The sequence below is a fragment of the Meriones unguiculatus genome, chromosome 1, assembly GCF_030254825.1.
Source record: "Meriones unguiculatus strain TT.TT164.6M chromosome 1, Bangor_MerUng_6.1, whole genome shotgun sequence".
Lineage (NCBI taxonomy): Eukaryota > Metazoa > Chordata > Mammalia > Rodentia > Muridae > Meriones > Meriones unguiculatus.
The window spans coordinates 105,250,375-105,278,326 of record NC_083349.1 but is presented as its reverse complement, the minus strand read 5'-3'; the positions used below and the strand labels follow the sequence as shown (position 1 = coordinate 105,278,326).

The following is a 27,952-nucleotide window of genomic DNA, read 5'->3' as shown; positions in this document are numbered from 1 at the left end:
GAAAGAAATGCCAGTGCTTTCCACCAGGACTCTGGCAGCATCATTTCGCAGTCCTGCGCGGCCGCAGAGCGCCTGCCCACAGACATGGCGGCGCCCTGCTCGGCTTCGCGTCGCCCGGACTGCGGGGCCAGAAAGAGCTTTGCCAGTTCTCCGGACTTCCTGCACGTCTAGCATTTAAACGCGAGCCGGGGGCGGCGGGATGCTGCTGCTGATGCGGAGTTGTGTGGGCTGCTCTCCACTGCCGTAGCGGAGCCCGAGCGTCCCCCAGACACGCATCTGGAGAGACCCAGGACCCTCACAACGGCTTCCCGGCAGATTCGCCTTTAATTTCCAAGGCTGCAGATCTCCTGGCTCAGCCCGCAGCATCCTCCTCCCCAGTCCATCTGCGGATGAAGCAGGGACTGGGCTGGGTCCAGCAGTTGGGGCAGCCCGGGCCATGGTGCATCTGAGCCCAGTGCTCCGGTAAGGTGGCAGGGGAGGCAGCGCTGTTCAAGCCAGGCGGGTGTCTCTCCGGGGAGCCTTCCCCAAGCTGCCACGATGTTCAGCTGGCTGGGTAGCGATGATCGCCGCAAGAAGGACCCTGAGGTCTTCCAGACGGTGAGTGAGGGGCTCAAGAAACTCTACAAGACCAAGCTGCTGCCCCTGGAAGAGTATTACCGTTTCCACGAGTTCCACTCGCCGGCCCTGGAGGATGCAGATTTCGACAACAAGCCCATGGTGCTGTTGGTGGGCCAGTACTCTACTGGCAAGACCACCTTCATCAGGTGAGCTGCAGCAGGGTGCTGTGCCTTCAGGGTGACCTGGAAAGTCTTCCTTTAAGGGTTCTGAAGAAATTCCTGTGGGAGGTCTCCAAAGTTGACCCTGCTGCCAAGTGCCCAGTGAGTCCTACGAGATATCTCTCCCGCTGTTCTTAGCCTGTGGTCAGTTTGAAGCATCCAAATTAAGAATCATCCCTGTTGTCTGTTCTGTACGTCGTGAAACGGAGGCGCAGAAGGAGCCAGACACCTCACGCAGGGAAGGTGCCATACACAGCCCTCCCTTTGGCTAGGACCTCACCTCCTGTCTTCCTAAGGGCTCGGCAATACGCAGGGGACACTTACCTTTGCAGCTGAGTCGTTCCCATGGCAATACACAGGCCTGGGAATGGGGGCGGACTGGGGACCCTGAGGCCACTTGGTTTCTTTTAAATCATTTTTCCTTCTCTGACAGAGCTTTTAGGCGTATCTTTTAGAGACTCAAAAGATGTGGAGCACAGAAGCCCAATAGTTTTAATAGGTTTCCTTCTGTGTTCTTAGTCGTTCAGTAATAATTAAGACTCCAAAGTAGAGGACATACTGACATGCTTCATCCAGCCCCTTGACTTTGCAGGCGAGATAGCAGAGGTGACGGGGAGGTTAAGGGACTGTTGAGAGCCTCACGATGTGGATGCGGACCTCGGATGCAGCCCTAGGTACATGTGAGGAAATGTCAGCTAAATGTCTGTAACTTTAATAGTGAGTCTTCCGTTCCTTTGACTGATAGAATTTGGGGGCTGGAGGCACCCTCAGGAAGTATGCAGGCACTCAGAAAGGGGTCTGTGTCTTTCCCATCAGAGTCAGGAACATCCCTAACTCTGAAGAACAGGCCTCTCTCCACCTTCAGTGTGCACAATCCGCAAGGCCGGGCTGCTGTTTTCAAATGTTGGGGAGTGTTTATGGCCCTCTAGGCCGAGAGTCGCACTCTTACAGGTCTGGTGTCCTCACAGAGCCCAGGGGTTTGAAAGCAGTGGTCCTCTTGTTCCTGGGTTGGCATCCGTGACGTACAAAGCATGTGCTTTGGTGAGGAGAGCAGCAGAGTTGACAACCTGGTGACTAATTTTCTAGGTACTAATTTTCTCCAGTGCTAAGCTTCTGGGAGCAGTGTACGTGTGTCATGCTAACCTGTTGTGTCTGAACAGAGTGCCAAGTCATTTGTCTTTGTAGAATGGACAGTCTTCAGCTGTAAACTTAACCTGCAGTTTTGCCAGGTCAAATATATCATGTGGACACCGATATATTTTAAACACGAGAGATGAATCCATTGCTTTTTCACTTTTTAAAAACTCTAAATCACTTTTCTTTTTTTAAAAAAAATCCAATAAAAGCTTTAGAGCTCTCTTTAGAAAACTACGTGTGTACCCTAAATTTACCTGTGGTGTTGAGTGGATTTAACTGGGAACACAGAGGGAGAATTTTGGGTTCAAGATCAGCCCTTAATTTTAGTAAACACCTATTGATACCAATTAGAGATTCCTGGGTTGTGCACACAGGTTCCTTTGTGAGCAGTGGCTTCTACCCTACAGGGTTTATGCCTCCTGGCAAGTGTGGGATATCTGCAAACTATTCTTGGCTTTCCACAGCCTGCCCTGACCCTCTGTTCATCCTTGGTCAAGACTCCGAGGACATTGAGCTGTTGGAACATCTCCTTGCCATAGCAAGGGCACTTGCAAGAAGGTAGCTTAGGTGTCTGAGCCTCTCCAGGGCCCCAGCTCCGGAGAGTTCCCAGCCACTGGGAAATGTGAAGGAAAGAAAGACAAGTGTTTGAAGAGCAGGGTCACAAAGCAGCAGAGAGGTTTCAGTGCCTTTGTGTGAGATGTCCTCCTGATTTCGCCTGAGTCATCACTGGCTGTTACTAGGTCTGAGAAAATGGCAGAATGAGGTGCCCCCCCCATTATCGCTTATCTGAGGGAGACAGAAGGCTAAGGAAGGCAAAGCCCTCCTCTTTCTTATCCTCCTAGTCCAAGGGGCCTCCCTTCCCACTCATAGCAGTAACTGAATTTAGCTCACGTACCCAAAGATGTTTCCCCTCTAGAAAGAGAGTTATCCGGCTGGGCAAGGGAGCTGTAACACACGGGTTTTCCCAAACCAAACCACACATTTTTCTTTCTTCTCATTAAATCCAACAGTTTCATTTATTATTAGAAAGGAAAGATGAGAATAAACGTGAAAAAGAAACTGCACATAACCAATAACTCAGGAAAGAAAAACACTTAAAATAATATATTTGCCTTTCCTGTACTTACAGCTCTTTTATACTCTGTTACAGTCATGCCATGAATGTAATTTTGTAGGCTAGAGTTTTTTTTTATTTAGAGTTATAGTGTGAATATGCCCCCACGTAATCATCATTTTATTGGCTACATAATATTTCACATAGATTCAGTTTATTTCTTAGGTAGTTGTTTCTTAGTTTGTTTCTTAGTTTTGAGCATCTCTGGTTGTTTCTAATTTATTTGCTGCTACAAAATTATCCTGCATAGTGTCTTCCCTACAGATTGGCCATTTTTGTTTGTTTGTTTGTTGGTTGGTTTGTTGGTTTTGTTTTGTTTCAGAGCTTCCCAAAAGCAGAATTACTAGGCCAGAGGTTATGGTGCATTTTTCATAAATCTTTAATAATAAAAAAACCTTTCTGTATTGAGTCACATTCTGCAATTGCCTTCCAAGATGATGGTACTATCATCCCGCCCCCAGGAAGTACACCCCTATCTAGTTCTTAGGAGCCTTCCCATCTCTGTCTGAACCTAGGTGAAAACTTTCCACTCCAGAAACAAGGATTTGTCCCCTTGGTTCCCCCTCATTATTGGCTTTTGGGCTCCTGACTGTCCATCCACTTTCAGTTCTGTGTGCTTGCCATGAAGTCTTGTCTTGGGAAGAATCACACAGAAAGGACATTCTTCTAATAACTAATTAAACGTGCTATGATCTCTGCCTGAAATAACTTCCCTGGCCTAAAGCCCAGCAACCCAGAGTAATAAAATAAACAATAAATTGGTCTGTGGGCTGCTCCTTCCAACACAGTCTGTCTTTTTTGGAGCACAGTAGCTCTGTGTTTCTGGCAGCCTCCTTCCGCCTCTGCTGTTTCTCTTGCTGGCCTGAAGCTTCAAGCCCCTCCTTCTTTGGACCTGCTGGACCCGTGGCCAACCTTTCCTGCTGTTTATTTTCTGTGCCTCCACTGTCTGCTGATGGTAGAGGTGGACAGGGGCTAGTCCAGGTAACAGTTGCTACTGTGGTCTCCTTGGACCTTGCCTGGGCTGAAGTGGAGAGGTCTGAGGTTCAGAGGCCCCAGTGGAATGTCTGGGTTGATCTTGAATCTCTTCTGTTGTAAGCCTTGAACTACGAGGGGTGCTAGGTGCTCTGAAGGGAGGACAAAGTAGCTGGCCCTTTGGACTGCTTACAAGAATTCTGCAGCCTCCACAAAGGTGACTGATGTAGTGTTTTCCTGTGTCTGCTCCATCGGTTACCATTCCCCAGGTGGGTGGGGATGGGGTCCCGGACCTTACATTGGACTTTAGTGATCACCTTGGGAAAGATGGTTTTTGAAAACCAGAGGTAGAGAGGCCACCATCCCAGGAAAACCCACTCATCTATGGACTCAGTTCTGCCTGCAACAGTACCTATACCCCTTCAGGGCTCTCCCATCCTCAGTCAAAGGATGCCCTTTTAGTGTCCAGGGTCCCAGTCTGTTGGGATCAAAGTGGGGCTGGGTAAATATTCAGTTGCTTAATCCAAGGCTCATTGGTTACTGAAGGGAGCAAAACACTCCAGACTATAGCAACTGTATCAGTCTGTCTCAGGTCCTGTTCTGGAATCACCTTGAAGCCAGGCATCTGGAAGACAGTAGAGACAACACTGGGAGAAAGGTTTGCATCCTGTTCCTTTTGGCTGCAGGACAAAGGTCCTAACCCAGGCTAGGTCAGCAGAACCTGGGCTCCCCCACTTCCTAGTCAAAAGACTGACAAGGAAGGATAAGGTAGATTCCTTCATTTCCGTCTGACCTGTTTCCTTATCCATACTATGTGAATCTTAGCAACCACCTCACGGGAGTAGGAGAGTTCAGAACCAATGGCGGGGGGCAGGGGGAGGGATATCAGTCTATCCCCTCTTTCTAGCTGAGGATGATCCTCAGGAGGTAGGGGGCAGCCTCCTTCCAGCACCACTACAGCTGGGTGAAGGTGAGGGCATCCTGCCTCTTTATATTACAGAAGGAACATGATGGGAGAGTAAGTGGTTTCCCAGATAGACAAGCTTGTCACAGGGTGGAGCCAGCAAGGAACCACCCAGTCTGAGCTCTGAACTGTCCTGCTGCTTCAAGCACTTCTTCCCATAGCTGAGGGTCTGTGCACAAGACACTGTGGCCAGTTTTCCTGGGGCATGGAGCCAACTTTTCTTAACCTAGGTGTAGTGTTTTATCTACTTTGTGTCTCTATGTGCATGTTAATATCTCCCTAAGACTCAGTCAGGCTGATGGGGCAAGAATTATCCTGACCTTATTTTAAAGTGGAAGGACCCATGGCTGAGGGACCCAAAGATACAGATAAGTAACACAACGACCCATTACACAGGACAGATGTGCTTTTCAAATGCACTTAAACCACCATCCTCAGAAGAAGAGCTGTGAGATTTGCTGCTGCGGAATGGAGGGAAGAGTCTGTGTGGTTTGTGAGTGAGGTGGGGATGAATCTGTTAAGGCTTCATGGAGGACACCTCTGAACTGGGTTTAGAGACCAGGTGGGAATGCGCCTAGTACCTGCAGGCAACACTGAAGGGTTCATTTTCTCTAATTATTGTTTGTGTCATTGTGGGAAAGGTCTGTGCTAGCCCTTGCTTTCCCAAAGCCTGTGTATTACCTCAGATGGTTTAACCTCTTAGCTGTCATCATTAGAAATCAGGTTTCTCTGTTTTATTAGCCAGGGAGGTGGAGGTCATTCTTTTAAATTTTTTCAGTTACTTACCTATTTATTAATGTTGTGTGTGCTGTGTGCCTGTCTGTATGATGTGTGTGTGTGTGTGTGTGTGTGTGTGTGTGTGTGTGTGTGTGTGTGTGTGCTGTATGTGGAAATCAGAGGACAACTTGCCAGAGTCCATTCTCTCCTTCTGCCATGTCAGAGATCAAACTCAGGCTATCAGGCTTGGTAGCAGGCTTCTTTACACACTGAGCCATCTTGTTGGTCCTGCTGTTCTTTTGAGCAGCTTGTCCAGAGTCGTGTCCACGCTAGATTTTATGTGGGTTCCTAAGCCACTTAAGAGAACAGCAAATCCTTCAGTAGACTTGGGGCACCTAACCCTGAGTCTCCAACAGCAGTTGGCAGCCCCCAGCCCCTGTAATTCCTCTCCCCACCCCACCCCCCTGGGGTTAGTTGCAGCAGCTACTTAAAGGCTGGGCCTCCTTGCTGGGTGTCTGAAAGCAAGCCTGGTTGAGATTCTTGGCTCTATGCCCTACCCAGCATACTTAGGTCATCAGTGAAGCAGACCACATACTTAGATTGCCAGCTAAGCAGGGCATTAAAAAAGGAGGAAAATGTTATGAAATAATTTCTAGTTAAGAAGCATACGAAGAAAAATCGCCCTCGTGGGGAAAAATCAGGTTTGTGTTGAATTTGCCCACACATATTTTATGGTTTATGGCAAGGGAGAAAAGACACCAAAATCCTTTCAGTGTTTGGGACCTCAAATTTGGCCCTGAACTTGGACATGCTATTTTTCAGTTGAATCTACTGCAAAGCTGAATCAATATTGTCATGTCGTGGCACGGGTAGGGCTGATTAGGTGGGATGGTATAGGAAAACAGCATTGGCCACATGGAGGAAGCTGAAGACACAGAATAAGCATAAACACAGTATAAGGAGTGTTCTGTCCCTCCTTATTTCATGTGTCCCCATCTCAGCTGGTCCCACCCAGGCTTGAATTAACTTTTCTTTTTTTTTTTTTTTTTTTTTTTTTTTTACACAGCTGTGGGAATGTTTTCACCCAGGAACAGAGGCGAACTGTCCCACACCCTGTAAAGAAGTAGTGCATGAGATTCCTCAATAGATTTTCCTTTCTGGACACAGTGGTGGCTTTGTTCAAGGGGCACTGGGTGCCACAAGCCATACCCAAATGTCTCTGAGAAATGTATCCCGTCCAGTTCCCTGCTTGGCCCGACTGTAGCCTCTAAGCATGCTTTTGGCCTCTTTAGTGTCTGGGTTTCCCCAGACCCATATGTGGTCAGCAAGTTTAAAGTCACGTGAGCATTAAGAAGCCAGCAGACCCAGCCCAGGGCCCTTTGCCCAGGCACCCCAGGTGGTGGCTCCTCAGCTCCCCTGGAAGCTGACCTGTTAGGCTGGCCAGTGTCACCCTTTGTTCATCTGCTGAGTACAGCATGTCTCCCAGAGCTGGAATCTGAGACGCCTTCTAAAGAACATAGCTCATTGCTGCTGTGCCCTCCCTCATTCTGGGCATTTTTGAGGCTGCCTCAGAATGGTTCTTTCCATCCCCTTCCTTTAGCTCTCCCCAGATTTCCCATCCACACTGGACACACCTCCTTCCTGGGTCTGCAAAAAACTTAGTAGCCAACACCGACTGTCCCAAATCGGCACACGGATTCTCACAGGGAATCCGGGACACTGTTTCTCAGTGTCCTTTTGAAAACCAGAGGGCCAGGACCTGCTCCTGTCTTCTGATGGCAACAGCATTTGTATGTCACCTGCAGTTACTGAGACTGAGTATGCAACCAGGGGCTGAGTTTCTGGAGATGCATGTGTTCATGGGTCCCAATTTCTCACCTTTCCATCAGGCCCTGGCTCTAGCCAGCTTCTTGCCAAATCATATGCTTTTGAAGCTTATCTCACTTTTTGTTCCTAGTTCCATTTGGGGGGGTGGGGAGCATCATTTTTGGCCTGTCCCCAAAAGTGGCTGCATTTCCTGGAGAAGGCTTAAGTCATGAAAGGAGACAATGGGTATGGCAATTAAAGGCATGGGTTCTTAAATCCAAATGCCAGGTTTGAATCCTAGGCTGTCTGAAACTGATCCATAGATGGAGCAAATTAACTTTTGGTTCTTCCCCTTTAAAATGAGGGGGGGGGGGAAATGTTTGATAACAGGTACCAGTGAACTACATAACACATGTAACTAATTTAACCCTCAGAACAGCCTGCGAGGAGGATTTACTTCCTAGGTTAGTGGTTCTCAACCTGTGGGTCGTGATCCTTTTGAGGGTTGAGTGACCCTTTCCCAGGAGTTACCTAAGACCATCAGAAAACACAGAGATTTCCGTTACGATTCACAACAGTAGCAAAATCACAGTTATGAAGTAGCAATGAAAATAATTTTGTGGTTGGGGCTCACCACAACCAACGTGAGCAACCATATTAAAGGGCTGCAGCATTAGGAAAGTTGAGAACCACTGCCCTAGGTACATTTGACAAGGAGGATGCTAACACGGCCCAGCAGATATGAATATAAAATGAGATGGACCATGGAACATTTAGAACAATGTCTGGCATATTACGGGCAAGAAGTAAGCCTGAACATGATGCCCTCTGTGGTAGAGGGAGGTGCTAAGGCCACGGTGCTTAAATTAAGTACCTTCTAAAGGACATACCCCACGTACTTGAGAGATCTGCTGGTCCTGTCTCACTCAGGAAGTCCCCAAGGGAAAAGTTCACCAAGAAGGCAGAAAGCACAGTCCTGTGTGTGGCTTTTGTGTTTATTCTCATCGCAGCTCTGGCACAAGTTCTCAAAATGACCCTCTGACTGGAAGATACCCTTCCTTTAAACTTGCGGTTTTCGAGCTGGGATAGTGGAGGTATGAGCGGCTTCCCAAGGCAACCAAGACTCACAAGGCTTCCCCTGCACTGCTGCTGTCGAGTTAGGCCCTGAGCAGATCAACAGCTTCCTCTGAGGTTGAGGCTGCTGCAGCTGCTCCACAGGCTCCTTGGGGACAGAGTCCATAGCAACTCAGCCCAGGAACTGCGGAATAAAGTACAGCTTCAGATGCCTCCTGGAGACACAAATAGCCTGCCGGGGAACCAGGGGAGACCCAGCAGGCCTGCCTGGATCCCGCCCATCCTGGAAAGGCAAAGGATGGCCAGGAGCTCATACTTGGGCCAGGAAACTGGGTCCCTAGCCCCAGAGCTGTCCTGTCTTTCCCTGGGCTGTGGTCAGCATTCTGGGAGGTGGTTTCTCAGAGGAGTCGAAGATGGTGAAAGAGAGGGCCAATGTCTCCCTCAAAGGCTTGGGTTCCAGACCCAAGGTAACCCTTTTCAGCTTCTTCAGTGTCTACCTCAAGTGCCAAAAAAGAGAGAGCATTATCAGACTCTCAGAATATAATGTGCCACTTATATTAGAATTGCTATTACATGCCAGCGGTTGTTATTAGGAAAATGACAGGGGTAATATGGAGCACACTGTAATACCTTGGCTATGTGTTTGAATTAGCTGGGAACCTTCTAAAGAGGGGCAATTGCTAAGGTCTTGTCCCGGACAAAGCAGGTTAGGGCCAGCAGAGTAGAGCCCTTGCTTCGTCAGCTGATGGCTCCTCAAAGGCCTTGAACATGTAGTCACTACTAAGAACTGGGAAGTGGGGCCTCAGGCAGTGTCCTCTAGTGCCCACAAAAGAGGCTCTGGAACTGTCCTCTGTCTGGCCAGTTTAACCCCAGGGCAGATCTATGTGTAGTTTATTCAGCTCAGCCTCCCACTGTCTGTGTCCTGACTTGTCCTGGGATCCTAAAGAGCTCTGATGTTCATTGTCCTTAGTGCCTTCCCCTGGCCAAGCATGCCCCTTTGCTCTTGACCTTTACAAGGGGCAGCAGCATTGGGCTCTTGTTGCCCAGGCCTAGGGAAGAGCAGAGAGGTGCCTGTCATGCCATATACCACAGCCAGATTTTCAGAAGCAACAATCCTCCTGTCCCCCCACCCCAGAGTGCCCATCACCAAGGGATGAAAATAAATGGCTGCAAATGATGCAGTTCAGAAGTCCATTCCCGGCACAGTGGCCCAGGAGACAGGAAAAACACTGGAGATCACATTGGCCAATCTCCTAGTGGAAGAGACTGTGAGACCCTGAGCAGAGAAAGGGCCTGCCTGGGGCCCTGCCTGAGCAGAGTCAGGCACAGGAAGTAGAAAGTGAACGTGTTAAAAAGCACCCCACAAAAATAGGCAACCACTCTCCCTCTCCTTCCCATTTCTCACTGAGGTAACCTGTCGGTTCCTGTACTGCCGTTTTTTTCTCCCTTCTAGACTATAGAAACCGCTACCTGGTATCAATAGGAATTTCACTAAAAATCACGTCTGTGATAATCCATTTAATGGAATTCTACAGAGTTATTAGCAAGGGTAAAGTAAATCCGGGTTGCTGTCTCCCAAATGTGTTAAGTGTGAAACGAAACCCTTGTCTATCTGTTATCGGCATAACCATTGCAGACTTATGTAAATTCCTGCCTCTAAGCTGCACCACATCCTCTGCGGTTACTAAGTCTGCACAAGCTGGGGGGCAGGGTGCACGTGTGTGCGCGCAGGTGTCAGGTGTAACAGAAAAGCATCCGCAGTTAAAGGATAAATGTTGATCCACTTCAGGTAGAGAAGATTAAAAACCAAACACTTAAAAAAAAAAAAAAAAAAGAACACAGTTAGAATCTCCACCCAACAACCTGTCTGCAGACTGAAATATTAGCAATAAAACTGCCCAAAGCCCAAGGACACAAGGGAGAGAATGTGTCTTGTGCAAGGACAACATGAGGTGTCTTGAGTGTCGTCTCACACTGGCCTACATCAATTGGGTAATGACAAGTAGGAAGGTGTAAACTGCTTAAAAACTTTAGTGCAGGCCAATGAGATGGCGCAGTGGGTCAAGACTCATGCCACCACGCCTCATAGTTTGAGTTCAATTCCCAGGACTCGGAGTGGAACTAGAGGGCCAGCTCATTAAAGTAACCTCTGGTTTTCACACAGGCATAGGGACACATGTCAACATGTACACACATATACACACAGACAAAATAAAACTACAATACAAAAATAAATAAATAAATAATACAAAAAACTTTCAGTCATCAATGTATAAGCATGCCTAAGCACGTGTATACATGGGATATTTCTAAAGGCTACAGAGTGCAAAGAATAAAGACTAGGGAGAGGAACCAAACTAATGTGGGCTGGAATTCATTTTTCATAGTTTACCCTTCATGCTGCTTTTTATTATATCACATAAAAACTTTCATATTACAAAACTAGTCACGTACGTAACTACTGATCTCCAAGAAGCCAGGAGAGCCTTGGGATTGTCTAATTCTATGCCTGTGTGTAAAAATTTCAGCTGGTTAAGTTAATTTGTGAAGTCTGCAGTATTCCAGTTAGGAATCAGCTTCAGTCCACTGGTTTCTTCAGAGCCCAAATCTAGCTTTCCTTCACCCGCTCCTGAGTCAGGGAGGGGGAAAGGGACCAAGAGATCAGCGTGTGAAGCTCAGCTGAAATCCCAGCTCTTCTGCTCAGCAGTTGCTCCGGGGATGCCCCTCTCCTGTCACCCGTGTATGGCCAGCTGTGTAGCAGACAAAGAGGGGCCCTCTGCGAGCACTGTGCCTACACGAGACTGCACTCCTTCCTACAGGTACCTGCTGGAACAGGATTTCCCAGGCATGAGGATTGGGCCGGAGCCAACCACTGATTCCTTCATAGCAGTGATGCAAGGAGATGTGGAGGGCATCATCCCTGGGAATGCCCTGGTGGTGGACCCCAAGAAACCCTTCCGAAAGCTCAACGCCTTTGGCAATGCCTTCTTGAACAGGTGAGTTGAGGTGAGGGTAGGGGAGCACAGTTGGATGGTCTCTTTGCACAGGGGTTGAAAGGGGAGGGGTGTGGTCCTGGGAGACTGTGCCTTTTCTGCGCCAGCTTCTTGCCTGGCTCCTGAGTGTAATTGAGTCACTCACTGTGGCTAGTGCGACACAACAGCTGTGATGAAGGAGCAGAGAAGGATCTGACCTGAATTACATGGCCCTACTCTGTGACCCCACTCCTACCCTAGTAAAAGCACTGAAGGAAGTTACAGGTTTCCCAGCATTTGCTTACATTATGCCAGGGATTTTTTTTTTTTTTTTTTTATTTTTTATGTCCAAGTAGAAGGGAACAAACAGAAGGTGGCTTCTGGCTCCTGAATGTTCTACTTTGGAAAGAATATTGGTCTTAAAGAGGAGGTTTTGGGTTTGAGTAGTAGCTCTCTTAAGCTCCTGTATGCCCTTGGGGAGGTTCACCACCCTTCTCCTAGGACAGGTTCAGGCCTAAAAATACCAAGGTCATCATGAGGATTTGAGTGGAGAAAGCCTTAGAGCAGTGGCTCTGAACCTTCTTAATGCTGAGATCTTTAATACAGTTCATGTTGCGGTAACCCCCTACTTAATAACTGTACTTTTGCTACTGTTATGAATCATAATGCAAATATCTGTATGTTGCCTGATGGTCTTAGGAAACCCCTGTGAAAGGGCCGTTCAATGCCCCAAGGGGGTCATGACCTATAGGTTGAGAAGCTGCTGCTCTAGAGCGTGCTAATCTGGGCTTTCATGTTACAACTGGGCTTAACTGGGATGTGGACAGGTCCCCTGGATGTACTCGTTAATACAGTTAATTCAACATATGCATATATATATATATGTATATATATATACACACACACACACACATATACATCACACTCAATTTCAAAGCTCCTTTTTCTAAGAGCTATTTCAAGAGAAGGTAGTTACTGTGGGCTTTGGGTTTAGGTGGGCCTGGAACCAGATCCCACCTTGAACTGTGGCTCTTAGACAAGTTGCCACACCTCCCTGTGTCTCACTTTTGCCCGTGTGTAACATAGGATAATAATAATATCCCCGTGGGAGGAGTAGAAGCAGAGGTGAGATGCTGAACAGAAAGCACTTATGTCTGGAACATAGTAAGTAACAGAAATGGTAGACTGCGGCAGGATGGCTAGTTACTGTGCGGGGTTTTTGCTTTTTTAATTTTATTCCTGGGCTGGAGAGTTGGCTCAGAAGTTAAGAGCAGGGACCTAAATTCTGTTTACAGCACCGAGCCCCAGCTGCTCCCTTAGACCGTCCAGCACTGCCTTCCAGCCTCCATGGGCTGCATTCACACGCACACACCCCAACAAAGACACACATGTGAACACAGAGTTAAAATTTAACAGATTAATCTTAAGCTGGTTTCCTAACTATCCAATGAGAGAAATGGGTACCTACTGGCACCATTTTTATCTCTAGAAACTAAGGCTTATTGTCCAGAGACGGTCTCAGTGTCGCTTGGCCTGTCAACTTTCCTACAGTGACATGCAACCCATAATACTCTGAGGCAAGAAGGCACAGGTGGCCTGGTAAACAATTTGGAATGGCGGCTGGCAGGGCATGTTTTCAAAGCACAGCCAGGGGACAAGAAAAATCACTGCTGGGAGTTGGTCTGGTGGGAGGGACCTCAGGAGGTGGGCGTGGCTTCCTAGAAAAGACAGTTGACCCGCATAAATGAATGGAGGTGGTGGCTATTGGGGTGTATTGGGGTGGGGTGTTAGAGACCAGGAGTTCCTGCTTCCTGGAGCTGAGTGAGGAAGGCCTAATCCAGGTAAAGGGGGAGAGAGGAACATGAGCTACTAACACAGAGGGGTTATGTGTTGAGGGAAGATGATGTAAAAGAATGAGTCAGCAGCAGTGACTGAGGCATGGGGGTGGGGGAGAGACATGATGCATTCCATTTTGGATGCTTCAGTTTGCAGTGAGTGAGTCAGCTAAGGAGCTTCATTCCGAGGCAAAGATGAGCTGGGGAGAAGAACCTGGGGCACACAGAGTCAGTCAAACAGAGATGGAGGGCAAGGTTAGTGGTTAGCTCCCCTCAGGATAACTGTTTATATGGTAATAGTATCTATATGTAATGGTATATGGTCAGTGATGATAACAGATTTATGTCATTACCGTAGCAGCCAGCACATTCCTGACAGAGGAGCGCCTTTATATCATTAACCAAAGCCAGCAGGTCCCACTGACTCTATAATTAGATTTCTGAAACCAAGCAAGTGTATGTGGTGAGTCTGGGTAACAACACATAAACACATTCAGTATTGCTGTCTACATCCATAAGAAGACAAAATACAGGCTGCAAAATCTCTGGGCACCGCTCTCTCCCTGCAAACACGTAAAGAAAACCTGAGGGGAAAAGCGTATAGAGAGCAGGCAGCTGTACTTGTGTGAATTTCACACTTGAAATATGAGGGGGAGAAGGATGAGGGAAGACACTATCTCCACTGTCTTGCTGAACGGCGTTCTTTTTTTTAAACCATAGAAAAGTATAATTTAAAATATCCCGAAAGTAATGTATAAAGAGCATATATGTAAGGGTGTTATGGGGGGGGCGTACCAGAAGGCGATGCCTCTAAAGGGCCTGCCTTCCCTCTTCTAATCTGTGTTTTTGGTGATTAAAATGTTTGGCCTGAAGGCGCAGACCCATGAGAGGTCTTGCTTCATGGTTCCTGGCCACAGGGACCTGCACAGTGCCGCTCTGGTGAAGCTAGACTGGAGGGAGGAAAGCAGGATGGCTGTCTTCAGGGCTGCCTCATCCCCCAGGCACAGTGGGGGAGGATGCAAAGAGGGAGTGCATGTGTTACTGTAGGAGACTCTAGGCCTGAAGGCATCAGCTTGGGTGAGCTCAGCAAGAGGCTCAGAGCAGGACTCTCGAACTAGAGGGTGGGCGGTACCGTGCACGAACCACTAAGACAGTGGCTGAGATGGCCAACTGGGGACTGTCCGTAGTGACCACTCTTCTGTCTGGTACTAGTTATAGATTCCTGTTCACCTTCCCTGTGCCAAAGAGCAGTCCTGTTTCACACCTTGTTAACAGCCATCCCTGTTCCTCCTGAATAAGGCCCACAGCCACCCTAGGGCAATGTCTGGATGAGCTAGCCTTGTAGATGCCCAAATAACACACTCCTGGGTGGTGCAACCCATCTCTCAAGGCCCATCCCCAAGGCCATCTTCTCCAGGAAGCCCTCTCTTAGAACTACCTTTCTGCCTGTGTTTTAACAAACCCTTTTCTGACTTTGGGGTGCTGGCCTCTCTGTACCCTGGCTTGTCGTTGCTGTGTGTCTTTGCCTCAACCAGGGACAGGAACTGAAAATTGGTATGTCATGGGGATCTTGACACCAAGAGTTCAGAGTATGGGCCTAGACTTCCTTAGGTTCACCTTGAAAATGTCTCAAAAAGCAGAACTCTAGCTATACCTCAGTCGCTTTCTTGTGTGGACTTGCGGTTTTCTGCTCTGTACCCATCTACTTACTGTCTGGTGCTAAATGAGGCTTGCCAATAACAACATGTGCAGTGATTGGCCATCAACGATCAAGTCAGAAGGGGGTTCCCATACCCTGACTGTGTACAGACCTCAAGATTTAAGAACACTGTGCAGCACAGGTAGAGTTCTGATTGGGCATCAGGTTAAGCTAAGTAAAAACTTCCAAGGCAGGAAGTGGCTGGCTAGCGGTCATTAACAACTTGGGGCCACGGTCATTAAGCCACGGCTTTGGACATACCTGGCAGATGGGATATCATTATGGAGTAGCCCAGTTGGCCAGCCAACATTTTACCAAGTGCCCTGCATACCCAACCACTCCAAAACAGGATATGGCAGGTGGCAAGAGAATCATAACTCACTCCTAGGCTCAGCTACCATACCTAGCAGGCCCACACCATGGGAAGTGGGGACTCTGCAGCCCATAGGAGGATCAGGCAATTGAACTCTGGAGGCTGAGCCAGTGCGGTGACTCAGTGGCTTACCACAGCTCTCCTCTCACCATCTGTGCAGGTTTGTGTGCGCCCAGCTGCCCAACGCCGTGCTAGAAAGTATCAGTGTCATTGACACGCCGGGCATCCTCTCTGGTGAGAAGCAGAGAATCAGCCGAGGTAAGCCACACTCCTGGTGGGGGTTAGATCTAGCCTCCCACTCCTGGCTTCTCCTGCCATGTTTGCTGTGTGCCTCTGAGTGGCCCATTACCCTTTCAGCTGTGGGTCGGGGACTCTGTCTCAAAAGATAGTCTCATAAGCCGAGGCTGGCCTTGAACTCTTCTATGGGTCTCTACCTCTGAGACTACAGGTCTGTGCCCCAGCATCCAGCTGCCCTATCCTTTCTGTGCTACATGTTGTATCTTTAGCAAGAGAATCAGATAAGATGCACTCTCCCAAAACCTTGTGCTGGCAGCCTGGAGTGGGGCCAAATTAGCACTCAGAAGTCAACCTTGGACTGGCTATCTTCTCTGAGAAGTGGCCAGGGCTCTCTCCTGAGTTGACCTCAGATAATGCATGCCTCCCTGTGGCATACACCTCAGCCCAATTTGCTCCATGACTCCTCAGAGACATAGGGCTGACCATCTATGTTACCATCACAGTGGGGGCCCAGGAAGCCCTTCCTGAAGGGCATGGCCTGTACAGGTCACTCCTTCCCAAGCTTCACAGAGGACAGTCATGGAGCAACAGGCATATGCTTATAGCTCTAGATCCTTGGGGCTTAGCAGTGCAGACCTGTGGCCAAGGGAAGGCTCTGGGCTTCTCTCCTGTTCCCCTTTGAGCTACCCTGCTTCCTCTGTGAAGATAGCAAGTCTTTTCTAGGAAACGTGGGTGTAGAAAGGCTCAGCTCCTTGGAGCCACGTGGTAGCTGTGTGTGAGTACAAGCAATGGGAGAGACTGCTGGAGAGGCCCTCTGGAAATAGCCTTGCCCAGTTGAACCCCAGGCAGGCCTTCCCATAGAGGCCCCATACTAAAGCAGTGTTGGAGATGGGCCTCATGAAGTATCTGAGCAACACCCCCTCTGTTCCAGGAGGTAAAACCTGTGGAGCAGAGAGGAAGGAAGCATTTGAATTGGGAGGGCATCTCCTAGGTTCACAGGTTCTTCCTTCCAGGTTCACAGGTCCTGTAATTGATGACCTGTGATGGAGTCCAGGAAGCCTGGTCCCTTGGCCCCCTAACTCTGGGCCCTGATGGAATGAGGAACCATCAGTCACCTATGGAATTCTGGGTCTGAGTCTAGGCCTAAAAGGATTGATAGGCTCACAGGGAAGTCTGCAAGCTTGCTGGGGAACACTGGAAGACGTAATACTTCAGGCTGCAGGGGTGAAGGGTGCATCTCATGCACCTGCTAAACCAGTGCAGCCTGGCTTGCAAGCAGGTCTGGAGAGGACAGCCTCTGGGGGTCCAACGGAACTAAACTAGTAGTTTAGCGCTGTGGACCTACAACGCTGGAGGGCACAGGAAATGCATCTTAGAGCCTTCTTACAAGGTCCACGGACCTTAGTCCCGGGATCACAATGGGCTCCCTTCTTCCCTCCCTAGCTGATATCTAGAGCTACATGTTACATGACTCCATGGTCAGCCGTGTGATCCACCACCTCTGCATCTGCGCCTGTGCAGATGAATAAAGCAGCCTGTCTCCAGGGACTCCCGTGTTCCTCAATTCCGGTCCTGCTCCACCCTTTCCCCACTTCTCTCCAGCCTTTCTCTGGGCACTGGTGTTCTTGACTGTAATCTCAGATCCTCCCTCCGAAATCTGATAAAGCAGCGGGCTCTTCTTATCTCCGAGCAAAACAACGACTGGGCTAGAACGTTCTCTGCCATCCTGAGTCCAGAATGATGCAGCTGCTGGCAAAAGCAGCCTGGGAGACAAAGAGGAGATGGGGTGGGGCAGTGCTGACTTCAGCACCCTGAGAAGACCAGGGTCAGGGAGGACATCAGATACCCCAGTGACCTGGCTGGTGGTGGGACCTGAATTGGGAACATTGCCTGGGTGCACAACCTCCCCCATCCTTCCACGTGGTTAGCCATAAAGCCATAGTTTCCGTTTAGCCACCTCCAGACCCCCTTACTCACACATTCTTCACACATATACCCACTTCCTACCCTCCCCCACAGGGAGGCCAGCACACCTCCTAACGCTTACACGTGAGTGTGTACACAGATTGCCCAGACTTCCTTCACCCCTGGGGTTGGCCACAGTAGATTTGGTACTTCCTTCCACCCTCCTCAAGCCCAGGTGGTCCAGGCCTCCTCAGATAGTCTTGCTGACCAAGCCTGGCATGAGGGCTTTGGCTGAAGGGTTATCAGAGCCTGAAACTAAGCCCCTGTCCCTTCACCACACCACTGCCTGGCCCAGGGCTTGTGTGTTAGCAGAGGAGCTAGAATCAAGCCAGCCGGAGACACCTTGCTCTAGACTGCCCAACCCCTAGCAGTCTTGAAAGGGGAGCTGCTCCTCAGAGCTCCCAGGAAGGACCTCAGGCATCGTAGGAATGAGCGTTCTGCTCCAGGCTAATGACAAGCAAAGTGTGGTCCTTGCTTCAGGCTGGGGGGATGGGAGGAGTGTCAGTGGTGTATGTCTCTGAAGAAGCCAAGTCCACGGAGTTTTAGGTAGCACTCAGCTCTGGAAAAAGTGGCAGGGGAGTGAGCAGGAAAGGCAGGCAGAAAGCTGTTCCTGGAAGGGGCAGGATGTGGCTGGCCCTCATTCATTACTGGGAAGGAGCACGGATGCTGTAGTAACGGGGGAATTCAGAGGGCGCCGGAAGGCTTCCTACCTTCTCACTCGGAAGGCATGGCACGTTTCCCGAATGTATCTCAGACTGAATCCACTCCCCCACCTCTCCCCAACAAGTTCCACACTGGGAAAGTCACTTCAAGGCTTCATGCTCTCTCAGACGGCACACAGATGGAAGGCCCTGGTCCAAGTGCTCAGCATGCTCAGAACTCAGAACAGGTGACACTATTGGAACAGGAGCCCTGGTCTCCCGAGTCCCAGGCCTCAGCTTTCAGCACATTACCATAACCTTATGGAAGATGGGGGTGGGGGGAGGAATGAGGACAGACTTCTCATCTCCAAGTTTTCTCTTGAGACTTAGGGGATCTGCACCAATCCTTACAGCCTACTCCTGAGCACTTAGGGGCTCCTGGGGTTCCTCTGACAACAAGCTGGTAAACCCACGCATGTGTGGGTGCTCCAGTGCCAATGCATAGCAGCTTGTAAACATCTCTCTGATCTAACAGATTTTCAGAGGGTATGCTATATGGCCACTGCAAGTAAGTGCTTGGCTTCAAGCTGCAGGCTCACTCTCCCAGGGCTAAGAACTAAGAAGACAGTGTAGATCTGGGCTCTGGGCCTGCATTTGCCGGCACCTGGCCTGGCTGTTTGCTGAGTAATGCCCATAACTTCTCTGTGTCTCCACTCCCTCTTGTGTAAAATGTGCACACCCCTGTTCACTCTTGGTGATGGGGAGCTGTAAGGATCCGTTGGGGTCAGTTTGGAACAGAAAATGCGAAGAATGTCAGACACTGAGGGAAGCGCCGATTGAGTTTGTCTCATTGATTTCCTCCTGACTGGCATTAATTAGAAATGCTTTCTTCTCAGCCCCTGGAGCCCGGGGGCGGGGCTGCAGATCCCCACAGGCTTCCCAGACTCTGGCCTGGAGCCTATCCCCTGGATCCCTCGGTGCCAGCAGACATTCCAGGAAGGACCACTTCTGTATTCTGTCTCTCTACCCGCTGATCTACAATTCAGAAACGAGGGGCTCTCGCATGTATTCAGGAGTAGCTACCGAGGGTCCCAAAGCCATTCCTGAGCTAAAGGGGCATAGCATGGGCATGCTGTGCGTATCTTGCACTAGGGCAGTCTCTAGACTGAGCTCTCTCCTCCTCCTAATGTCAAGTCTCCTTTTTATGGCAAAGTCATGGGCTCTGCATTCAGCCAGTTGTAACCATCCACATGTTTACAGCCAAGTTACAAAGTAAATGAGCTGTAATTAATATAAAAAAATAAAAATTTAATTAAAAAAAAGAGTTCAGACTTGCAGAAGGCTATTCAAAAGCAAGTGGGAAAGCTAGCCCTGTGCTCCTCCCTGACTATGCCCAGTCTTTGCCTTTCCCATGCCTTTATTTCTGGGCATACACATAAGTCCAGGCTATGGAAGCAATGATCGCACAGGCCCTGGAGAAGCCAGGAGCCCTGGGATAGCCAGGAGCTAGGAGGGTAAGCCTCAGAGGAGCTCACAGAGTCAGGGCTGGATTCAGTCTCACTGTCTTCCCAACCACACACCTCAGAGAGGATCCTTGCTGCTTGTCATCTGATACCAGCTTGCCAGAGCTTGCAGAATTTGCAAAAGTAAGAGGATTAATAGGAATTCTCTGTGCTTATGACATCATAGGAAAGGTTCCTGGAAGCCAGCTGCTTGTCAGCAGACCCGAGGAGGCTTCCTGTAGACATGCCTAGGGCACCAAAGGCAGCAGCCTCCAGCCTTCCTCTTTCCCTATGTACATAAGGCATCCTTCTGTCTCACCTCCATCTCACTGTACTCCCCACCCTCACACCTCTGGCCCCGGAAGCAGAGAATTGTAAACCAAGAAAAGAAATTCATAGACCATCCATCCTGGGAGCAGAGACCAAGGATAAGCAAGGGGAATCTATTGTCCAGCATATCAACTTAATAACTGAGCAGAAAACTACAGGGGAACCCACCAAGGCTAGTGATCTTAGAGAGACAGACATGTAGAGCAAGTTCCATCCTGTGCGAACATAACTGAGGAGTTCTTTCTAAAGGGGCTGGGCATTTGGCCAAGGTCCTAAGTAAGCAGTGCTACCTGCTCTTCATAGATTTGACCTTCGTAAGCCTATGGTCAAGGCATTGGTGGCTCCTAGTTTAGAGACTGGAAAACTAAAGGTTGAGAGGTGACTTGTTCAGTGTTTCCCGGATGTTAAAGGTAGAACAGGTTTCTAGGTCAACTGTGTACAGCCTATGCTGATGGAATAGCTGCCGTGTGTGCCCTGGGTGCAGGGGAGATGGAGAAGGAGGTAAAGTGACTCTGTTCATGGGGGCTGTGCAGAGAGTTCCTTAATTGTATGAGAGAACTAGGTACCCCTTATTGTTAGGGAGACAACAGCTTAGTTTGTAAAGTACTTGTCATACAAACGTGAGGATCTGAGTTTGAGTCCCACAACCCACCTAATAAAAAAAACTGGCCGTAGAAGCAAGTGTGTCCCCTTCTATTTGTAATCTCAGGACTGGGGAAGCTGAGACAGGAGGATTCCTGGGGCTTTCTAGGCAGCCAGCATAGCCCATTTGGTGAGTTCCAGGCCAGTGAGATAATCAGTATCAAAGCAAAAAAAAAAAAAAAAAAGCATGGCGGATAGCTCCTGAAAAACAACCACCCAAGATTAACCTCAGGCACTCCAGTCCTGAGAACAGATGTGCGTATGCCTACACACACATACACATTAAAATGACAGAAATGTCTACCCAAACCTCCTGGATCACATTTGAGTAATAGGTTTCAGCCTCCTGTTTTTTAAACTTTTCGGGAGACTCTGGCTAAGTCAGAGCTTGCAAAGTCTGACTCACGTCCCAAAGCAGCTGCTAAATGACCTTACCCGGGCTCTTGTCTCACTTTCTGAGGCATGGGAGAAACATGTGGCCTTTTCTTAATGGCTTTGTTCCTACTTAATGATGACAAAAGGCTTTGGGTCTCTGTATCATATCCCCATGTGACACTTGTGCTGCTGGGAACCAGGATCGCTGGTCAAGGGAACACTCCTGTCTTAATGCCAGAGCTGTGCCAAGGGAGAGGAGTACAAGAGTCTGAAAGCCCTGCTTTGAGGCAGAGTGGGAAACCCTGAAACCACCACTCCCATCAAGTGCTGGGGGCGCTCACACCAGTCACACGACCTCTTTCCCTCTCTTCCTCCTGCATTGTCCCATGTCTTGTGGAAGAGAATGAGAGGCCACGTCCTGCTGTGTCAGCGAATAGAGACCACTGGGACAGCCTCTCCCTCTATGGTTGACTTTTCATCACTGTAACAAGCATGTAAGACTAATGACTTGAAAGGAAAGGAGGTCAGGTCCATGGTCTCCTGGCTTCACTGTTTCTGGGCTTTGGTAAAAACAAAACATCAAGGTATGTGAGGATTAGCAGAATAGCATTGCTAACATTTTAGGGGGCAGAAAGCAGAAAACGAGAAAGAAGAGCTTGGAATGTAAGTCGGTTTTCCAAGGTTGCCCCTCCAACCACCCACCTCAGTGACCCATTCCTCCACATAGCCTTTGCCTCCCGGTTTCCAACTATCTCTGAATAAAATACCCTTGGTACTGTGAAACCACCAAGGAGTTAATCCATTGGTCATCTCAGAGCCTTCATGATCCATTCACTTCCCCAACGCCCACCAGCTAGCAATCAAGCCCCCACTATGAGTCTTTTGGAGTCCACTGCATACCGAAACCACGACACCTTCTCCCTCTCCCAGATCTGAAGTTGTTTGGCACTGAGGGCAACGGGAGCTCTAGAGTTCCTGGAACCAGCCAGGTTTGAAGTAACTCAGTGCTGGATAAGGAGGTGTGGCTGCCAGGGGCCTACTCACATCCTCAGGAAGGACTCCTGCACAGAACAGGAGTTGGGAATTTGGGGCTGCAGAAGCTGAGGAAGGAAGTGAGCGTTGGAGCTCTAGAACTCAGACTTCTTCCCAACCAGGCATGGGTGTGGCCTGAACCTGCACCAGTAACTCTCATCTTCTGTTTTGTTGCTTGTACCTTGTCAAGGATTCCTGAGTCTTTTTTCAAATTTAAAACAGGTATGCAAACTGGTCTTGATGATGCACACTAGGAACCTTAGCATCTTGGAGGCAGGAGGATCACAAGTTCAAGGCTAAACTGGCCTATAAAGGAAGTCCAAGGCAAGATAGCAAGACCCAATCTTAAAATACCAGCACGAAAATAGTGTCCAGAGTTCTTTTCCTAGCAGGAGCCCTGACCCCTAACTTTAGAAAGTAAGATAATGGATAGTGGCCACCCTTTGTGGGAGTAGCAATGCTTATAGTAGAATCCAGCATTTATTGAACATCTTCCTCACCCTACTGGCCATATACTTCCTGATGACCACCTTATAGATGGAAAATGCTAGGAAGCCCTAGCTCAATGGGAGAGCAATTGGATAGCAGGCATGAGGCCCTGGGTTTGATGTTTACTCCTGCAAACACACACACACACAGAGGAAGAGAGAGAGAGAAAGAGAGAGCAATTTGCTCATGATCGGTCAAATGAGAGGATCCAGGATTTGAACCCAGAGATAATTTCCAAGATTGTGTTATCTTACATCAGACCCTTCACTATACTTCCATGTCCCAAAGCACCTCCCATTAACTGTCACTCTGCCACAGGGTATGATTTTGCTGCTGTCCTCGAATGGTTTGCTGAGCGGGTGGACCGCATTATCCTGCTCTTTGATGCCCACAAGCTGGACATCTCTGATGAGTTCTCAGAAGTCATCAAGGCCCTCAAGAACCACGAGGACAAGATGCGAGTAGTGCTGAACAAGGCCGACCAGATTGAGACCCAGCAGCTGATGCGTGTGTATGGAGCCCTTATGTGGTCCCTGGGGAAGATTGTAAACACACCAGAGGTGATCCGGGTCTACATTGGCTCCTTCTGGTCTCACCCGCTCCTCATTCCTGACAACCGGAAGCTCTTTGAAGCAGAAGAGCAAGACTTATTCAAAGACATTCAGAGTCTACCCCGTAATGCTGCTCTTAGAAAGCTCAATGACCTCATCAAGAGAGCCCGGCTGGCCAAGGTAAGGCTGCCACAGTTAAATGCGAGTTCAAAGGTTGCAAGAAGCGAGGTCCTTTAGATAGGAGAGTATGAGAGGTTGTGGCGGCTAGCTCTGGGTTAGATGGCTGAGTTGGAACTCAGTTCCATCACCACCTCCATGATCCCTAGGAGGGCTATGCTTTTATAGTTTCTCCTGGCTGTCATCTTCATTTGTGAACCAAACAGGGTAATGGAGGATAAAGAGGAACGGATTGTACCATATACATTCAGCGGGTACCATTGACATCAGTGTCTGTAGCAGCAGCAATGGCAGCATTCCACCCCCACCACCGTGACCTTCCCTTCTGATATTCTCACCATACTAGCCCAGTGCTATGAGGGATGGTCTCAGAAGCAGGGGCAGGAAGTGGGACTAGAAGGGCCAGTTCTAGTTCCTGTTGAGGCTGCCATCTGCCTCTCTTTGTCAGGTCCATGCCTATATCATCAGCTCCCTGAAGAAGGAGATGCCCTCGGTGTTTGGGAAGGACACCAAAAAGAAAGAGCTGGTGAACAACCTGGCTGAGATTTATGGCCGGATTGAGCGAGAGCACCAGATCTCTCCCGGAGACTTCCCCAATCTGAAGAGGATGCAGGTAATGAGGGTCAGGGGCCCTACAGTTGGGAGACAGTGTCACATTAGCTGGCTGCCAGAGAATGAATAGCCTGACAGGGTTCCTGGGAGAAGTGGAAGTCAGAAGGCAAGGAGGTAGCATTAGACACAATCACTCACAGCAAGTGCCATAGCCAAGCCTAGAGAGAAACAGCCCAGTGTCTCCAAGAGCCTGGATATGTTTGATGACACTGAAGACCTTACCTAGCGAAGGCCACATGTTTAATGCCTCCAACATCTCTAAGATAACAGGACAGACTCTTAAGCACTTAGGTTTCCCTCTGAACTCCTTGAGAACAGTTTGTGGCACACAGCAACTTTGGGGTATGTCGCAAGCACTAGGCTGCCACTTGGGATTTTTGTTGGGGGAGGGGTCTTTTTCCAAAAGTAGTTCTCAGAGGGAGCATTTTCATCTGCCTTTTATACAAGAATCAGCTGAGGCCTTAGCATGTTCCCAGCAAAGCATCCTCATAAGCCTCAAGTAGAAAGGCCAGGAACTATCCTCAGTATCCAAGCAAGAACCCACCGTGCCATAGAGGCTAAATACATGCAGAACCTTCATGTCAGCTATAAACAGAGGCTGCAAAGTGCTGGAAACCCAGTGAAGTAGCTTATGTGCAAGGCCCTTAGCATAGAGTCCTTCTCTGCTCTCCCACAGCATTCTCCCTGGCCCAGCCTCAGAGAGGAGCTAAGAAGCAGCCTGCCAGCACTTGCCCTTGAGTTGTAGCTGTGAATAGCCTTTAAATTTTCAACAGCGCCCGTCCTTGTTTACAGCTTCTTCCCCACATAACGACATTGCTGTGGCCAAACCAGGGCAGCAGTGGGCATGTGTGTCCTTCTAGAACAGTAGTTCTCAACCTATAGGCTACAACCCTTTTGGGGGTCAAACAGCCCTTTCACAGGGGTCACATAAGACAATCAGGAAACACAGATATTTACCTTAAGATTCATAACAATAGCAAAATCACAGTTATGGAGTAGCAGTGAAAATAAGTTTATGGTTGGGATCACCACAACATGAGCTGCTGTATTAAGGGTTGCAACATTGGGAAGGTTGACAACCACTGCTCTAAAAGCAAGGAGAAATTGGATGTTCTAGGGTGAGGGCCTTTCAAGACTGCAAAGATTTTCAAAGTGGAGCATTTTTCTTTTATGCAGACAGGTTTCATAAAGTCTACATGCCCGCCTGTTCCTATGAGGTCAGAATTCTCGACAGAGGTCCATGAGACTTCTTGCCAGGCAATTTGTATGAGTGTCCTGATTGAGAACTGTAAGGCTGGGCATGACCTTCAGCCTTTTTTTGTGTGGTTATATTTTCTATAATTTTCCTACCACATCACTTTGACCCTCTCACTAAATATGAATAGTTTATGACTTCTCTACCTCTGAGGGCACCAAGAACAGTGAGCCCGGTAGGCAGGTATTGGAAGCACCTTGCTGTGTGTTTTTCAAGCAAATGCTTTCCTGGAGACTCACAAGACTCCATCTCAGAGGGCCACCACCTTTAAGATTCATCATTTGACAGCCACAACTAACTCTGGAAGAAATATATGGGTTACCTATTTAATAATGAGTTACCAGTGTAATAATTTTTAAAGAGATGTAAATAAGCAAACCAGGCCTTGTTCCCTTTGTTCCCCAGCCCCTGCTCTTCTGCTCCTTCATAAAAGACCCATCTTTAGCCCATCAGGTCCTTGCTCTCCTCCCCTCACAGACCATTGGCCTACCTGCTTTCACTAGAAAGATAATTGGGAAAGGATTCTGTTGTTAATGGGAACCACCTTCGCTGAGACGCAATATCTCCTTCCATTGTGTCCGACTTCCTCCTTTTTCTTTCTCTTCCCAGGACCAGCTGCAGGCCCAGGACTTCAGCAAATTCCAGCCCCTGAAGAGCAAGCTGCTAGAGGTGGTGGATGACATGCTCGCACACGACATTGCCCAGCTCATGGTGCTGGTGCGCCAGGAAGAGACCCAGCGGCCTGTCCAGATGGTGAAGGGTGGAGCATTTGAGGGAACCCTGCAAGGCCCCTTTGGGCATGGCTACGGAGAGGGGGCCGGGGAGGGCATTGATGACGCTGAGTGGGTGGTAGCCCGGGACAAGCCTATGTACGATGAGATCTTCTACACCCTGTCCCCGGTGGATGGCAAGATCACAGGTGCCAATGCCAAAAAGGAGATGGTACGCTCCAAGTTACCCAACAGCGTGCTGGGCAAGATCTGGAAGCTAGCTGACATTGACAAGGATGGCATGTTGGATGACGAGGAGTTTGCCCTGGCCAACCACCTTATTAAAGTCAAGCTAGAGGGGCATGAACTGCCCAATGAGCTGCCTGCCCACCTCCTTCCTCCATCTAAGAGGAAAGTAACTGAGTGACAGAGACAGGTAACTTCAGACAGGCAGTGTTAGAAGAGAAGATGGGCATGATGACCACACACACACACACACACACACACACACACCTTGACAGTCACACTATCAATGAGAAGGGTTCTTCCTCGTTTGAATACCTCTCCAAGTTCCCAGGGTTGGTAGAAGGGCAGCCTTACCTCCTATGTCCTAGGGTATAAGCCTGTGTTCCCACACTCCATCTCCCATCCCCCAGAGATGTGAGGCAATCGACTGGCCACAGATGGCCCGCCCACCCTATCCCCCAGTGCCTCCCGCCTAGGTTCTGAGCAGATGGAAAAGGCTTTCCATGGAATAGACAATTCGCTTCATTTTCTGTGCTTTTATTTTCCCTCTTTGCCTTCCTAATTAGAAGTTTACTCAGGGGCTGGGAGCTGTGAGGGAAAGGAGAATCTGGGAGAGATTAATCACATCAAGAAACCTCCTTAGGGTACTACATCCCAGACTTGAAGAGACATTGGCCTATGTTCTTTGTATTTTTCAAAACCTAGGACTCTGTCTTCCTCAGCAGACTCGGACCTTGAACTCTGCCTGCCAGTTTGTGTCAAAGAACCCGAACGGGGAGAGAAAAGGAAAAGCTTGTTCAGAAAACAGACAGAAGCTGCCCTGTGGTCTTCTTGAACAGGGCAGCCATAGTGCACAGGTTTATCAGGTCCTTTTTCCCCAGCCTCGGATGTCTGGATACTCGGTTTCTTTACACACACCAAGCCATTCCTGGGTGAGAGGAACAGTGTCAGGCACTTTATACGTGTTGGTCTCTGTGGGCTTCACTAATGCACTAGTTAAGAATGCATCACTCCCATTCCTGAACCAGAGACTCAGAGTAGTTTAGGGGATCTTTCCAAACTCCTGGAGGTCACAAGGAGAGAAGATTCAAATCCAGGGCTTAAGACCCCTCTATTTCTCCCTGTTGTGTGATGGATAAAAGGCCCCAGTGTTGCTACCTGGTGACAAAGCACAGAACAATTCAAACACACAGTCCCTCACGCAGCCTCAAAGAGCATCCAAGCAAGGGAGTGGGGCTCACCAGCATTTGGTGGGCTATCAATCTGGCCATCTGTCACCTTGAAGAAGCAAACTGTGCCTTCTGGCCCTGGGCCTCGTGTTCTCAACATCACAGAAGTCCACAACCAAGCCATCCGGAGAGTGGGCTGGCCTGCTAGATGGTGTTTGTGTTTGTTCCCACTCAGCTTCCCAGCCATCAACCTGAAGCATCCCAAATTCAGCCACGGGCTGTTACCAAGCAGTACTGTGTGCTAAGTCTGTAGAGTTCCAGGGACTGGTGTCCTCGGCAAAAATCTCTATGCTCAATACCCTTCATCCTCCTCTGTGGTCTTTCCCTGGGCTTGCTCCATGGCCACTGGCCCAGTGACTTTCTGCCACACTCCTACTGTGATGGAGAGCAAAGCAAGTATAACTTATTTTGTATCTATGTTCAGACTATATTAACTGTTCTGTGTATCTACAATGTGCTTATCGCTGCAATGTGTTTGTCATTAGGATTCATGTTAATACAACCTATTTACCCTTTGGTA

The 27,952-nt window shown here is 48.9% G+C and overlaps 1 protein-coding gene across 1 annotated transcript; it reads left to right on the top strand.

Moving 5' to 3' along the window:
* Positions 1 to 30: 30 nt before the first annotated feature.
* On the top strand, positions 31 to 27,952 carry Ehd3 (EH domain containing 3). Its single transcript, XM_021651207.2, has 6 exons — positions 31 to 764; positions 11,380 to 11,556; positions 15,600 to 15,697; positions 22,971 to 23,383; positions 23,829 to 23,993; positions 25,857 to 27,952. The coding sequence occupies exons 1-6, from the start codon at positions 538 to 540 to the stop codon at positions 26,382 to 26,384; spliced, it is 1,608 nt and encodes a 535-aa protein (XP_021506882.1). The 5' UTR covers positions 31 to 537; the 3' UTR covers positions 26,385 to 27,952.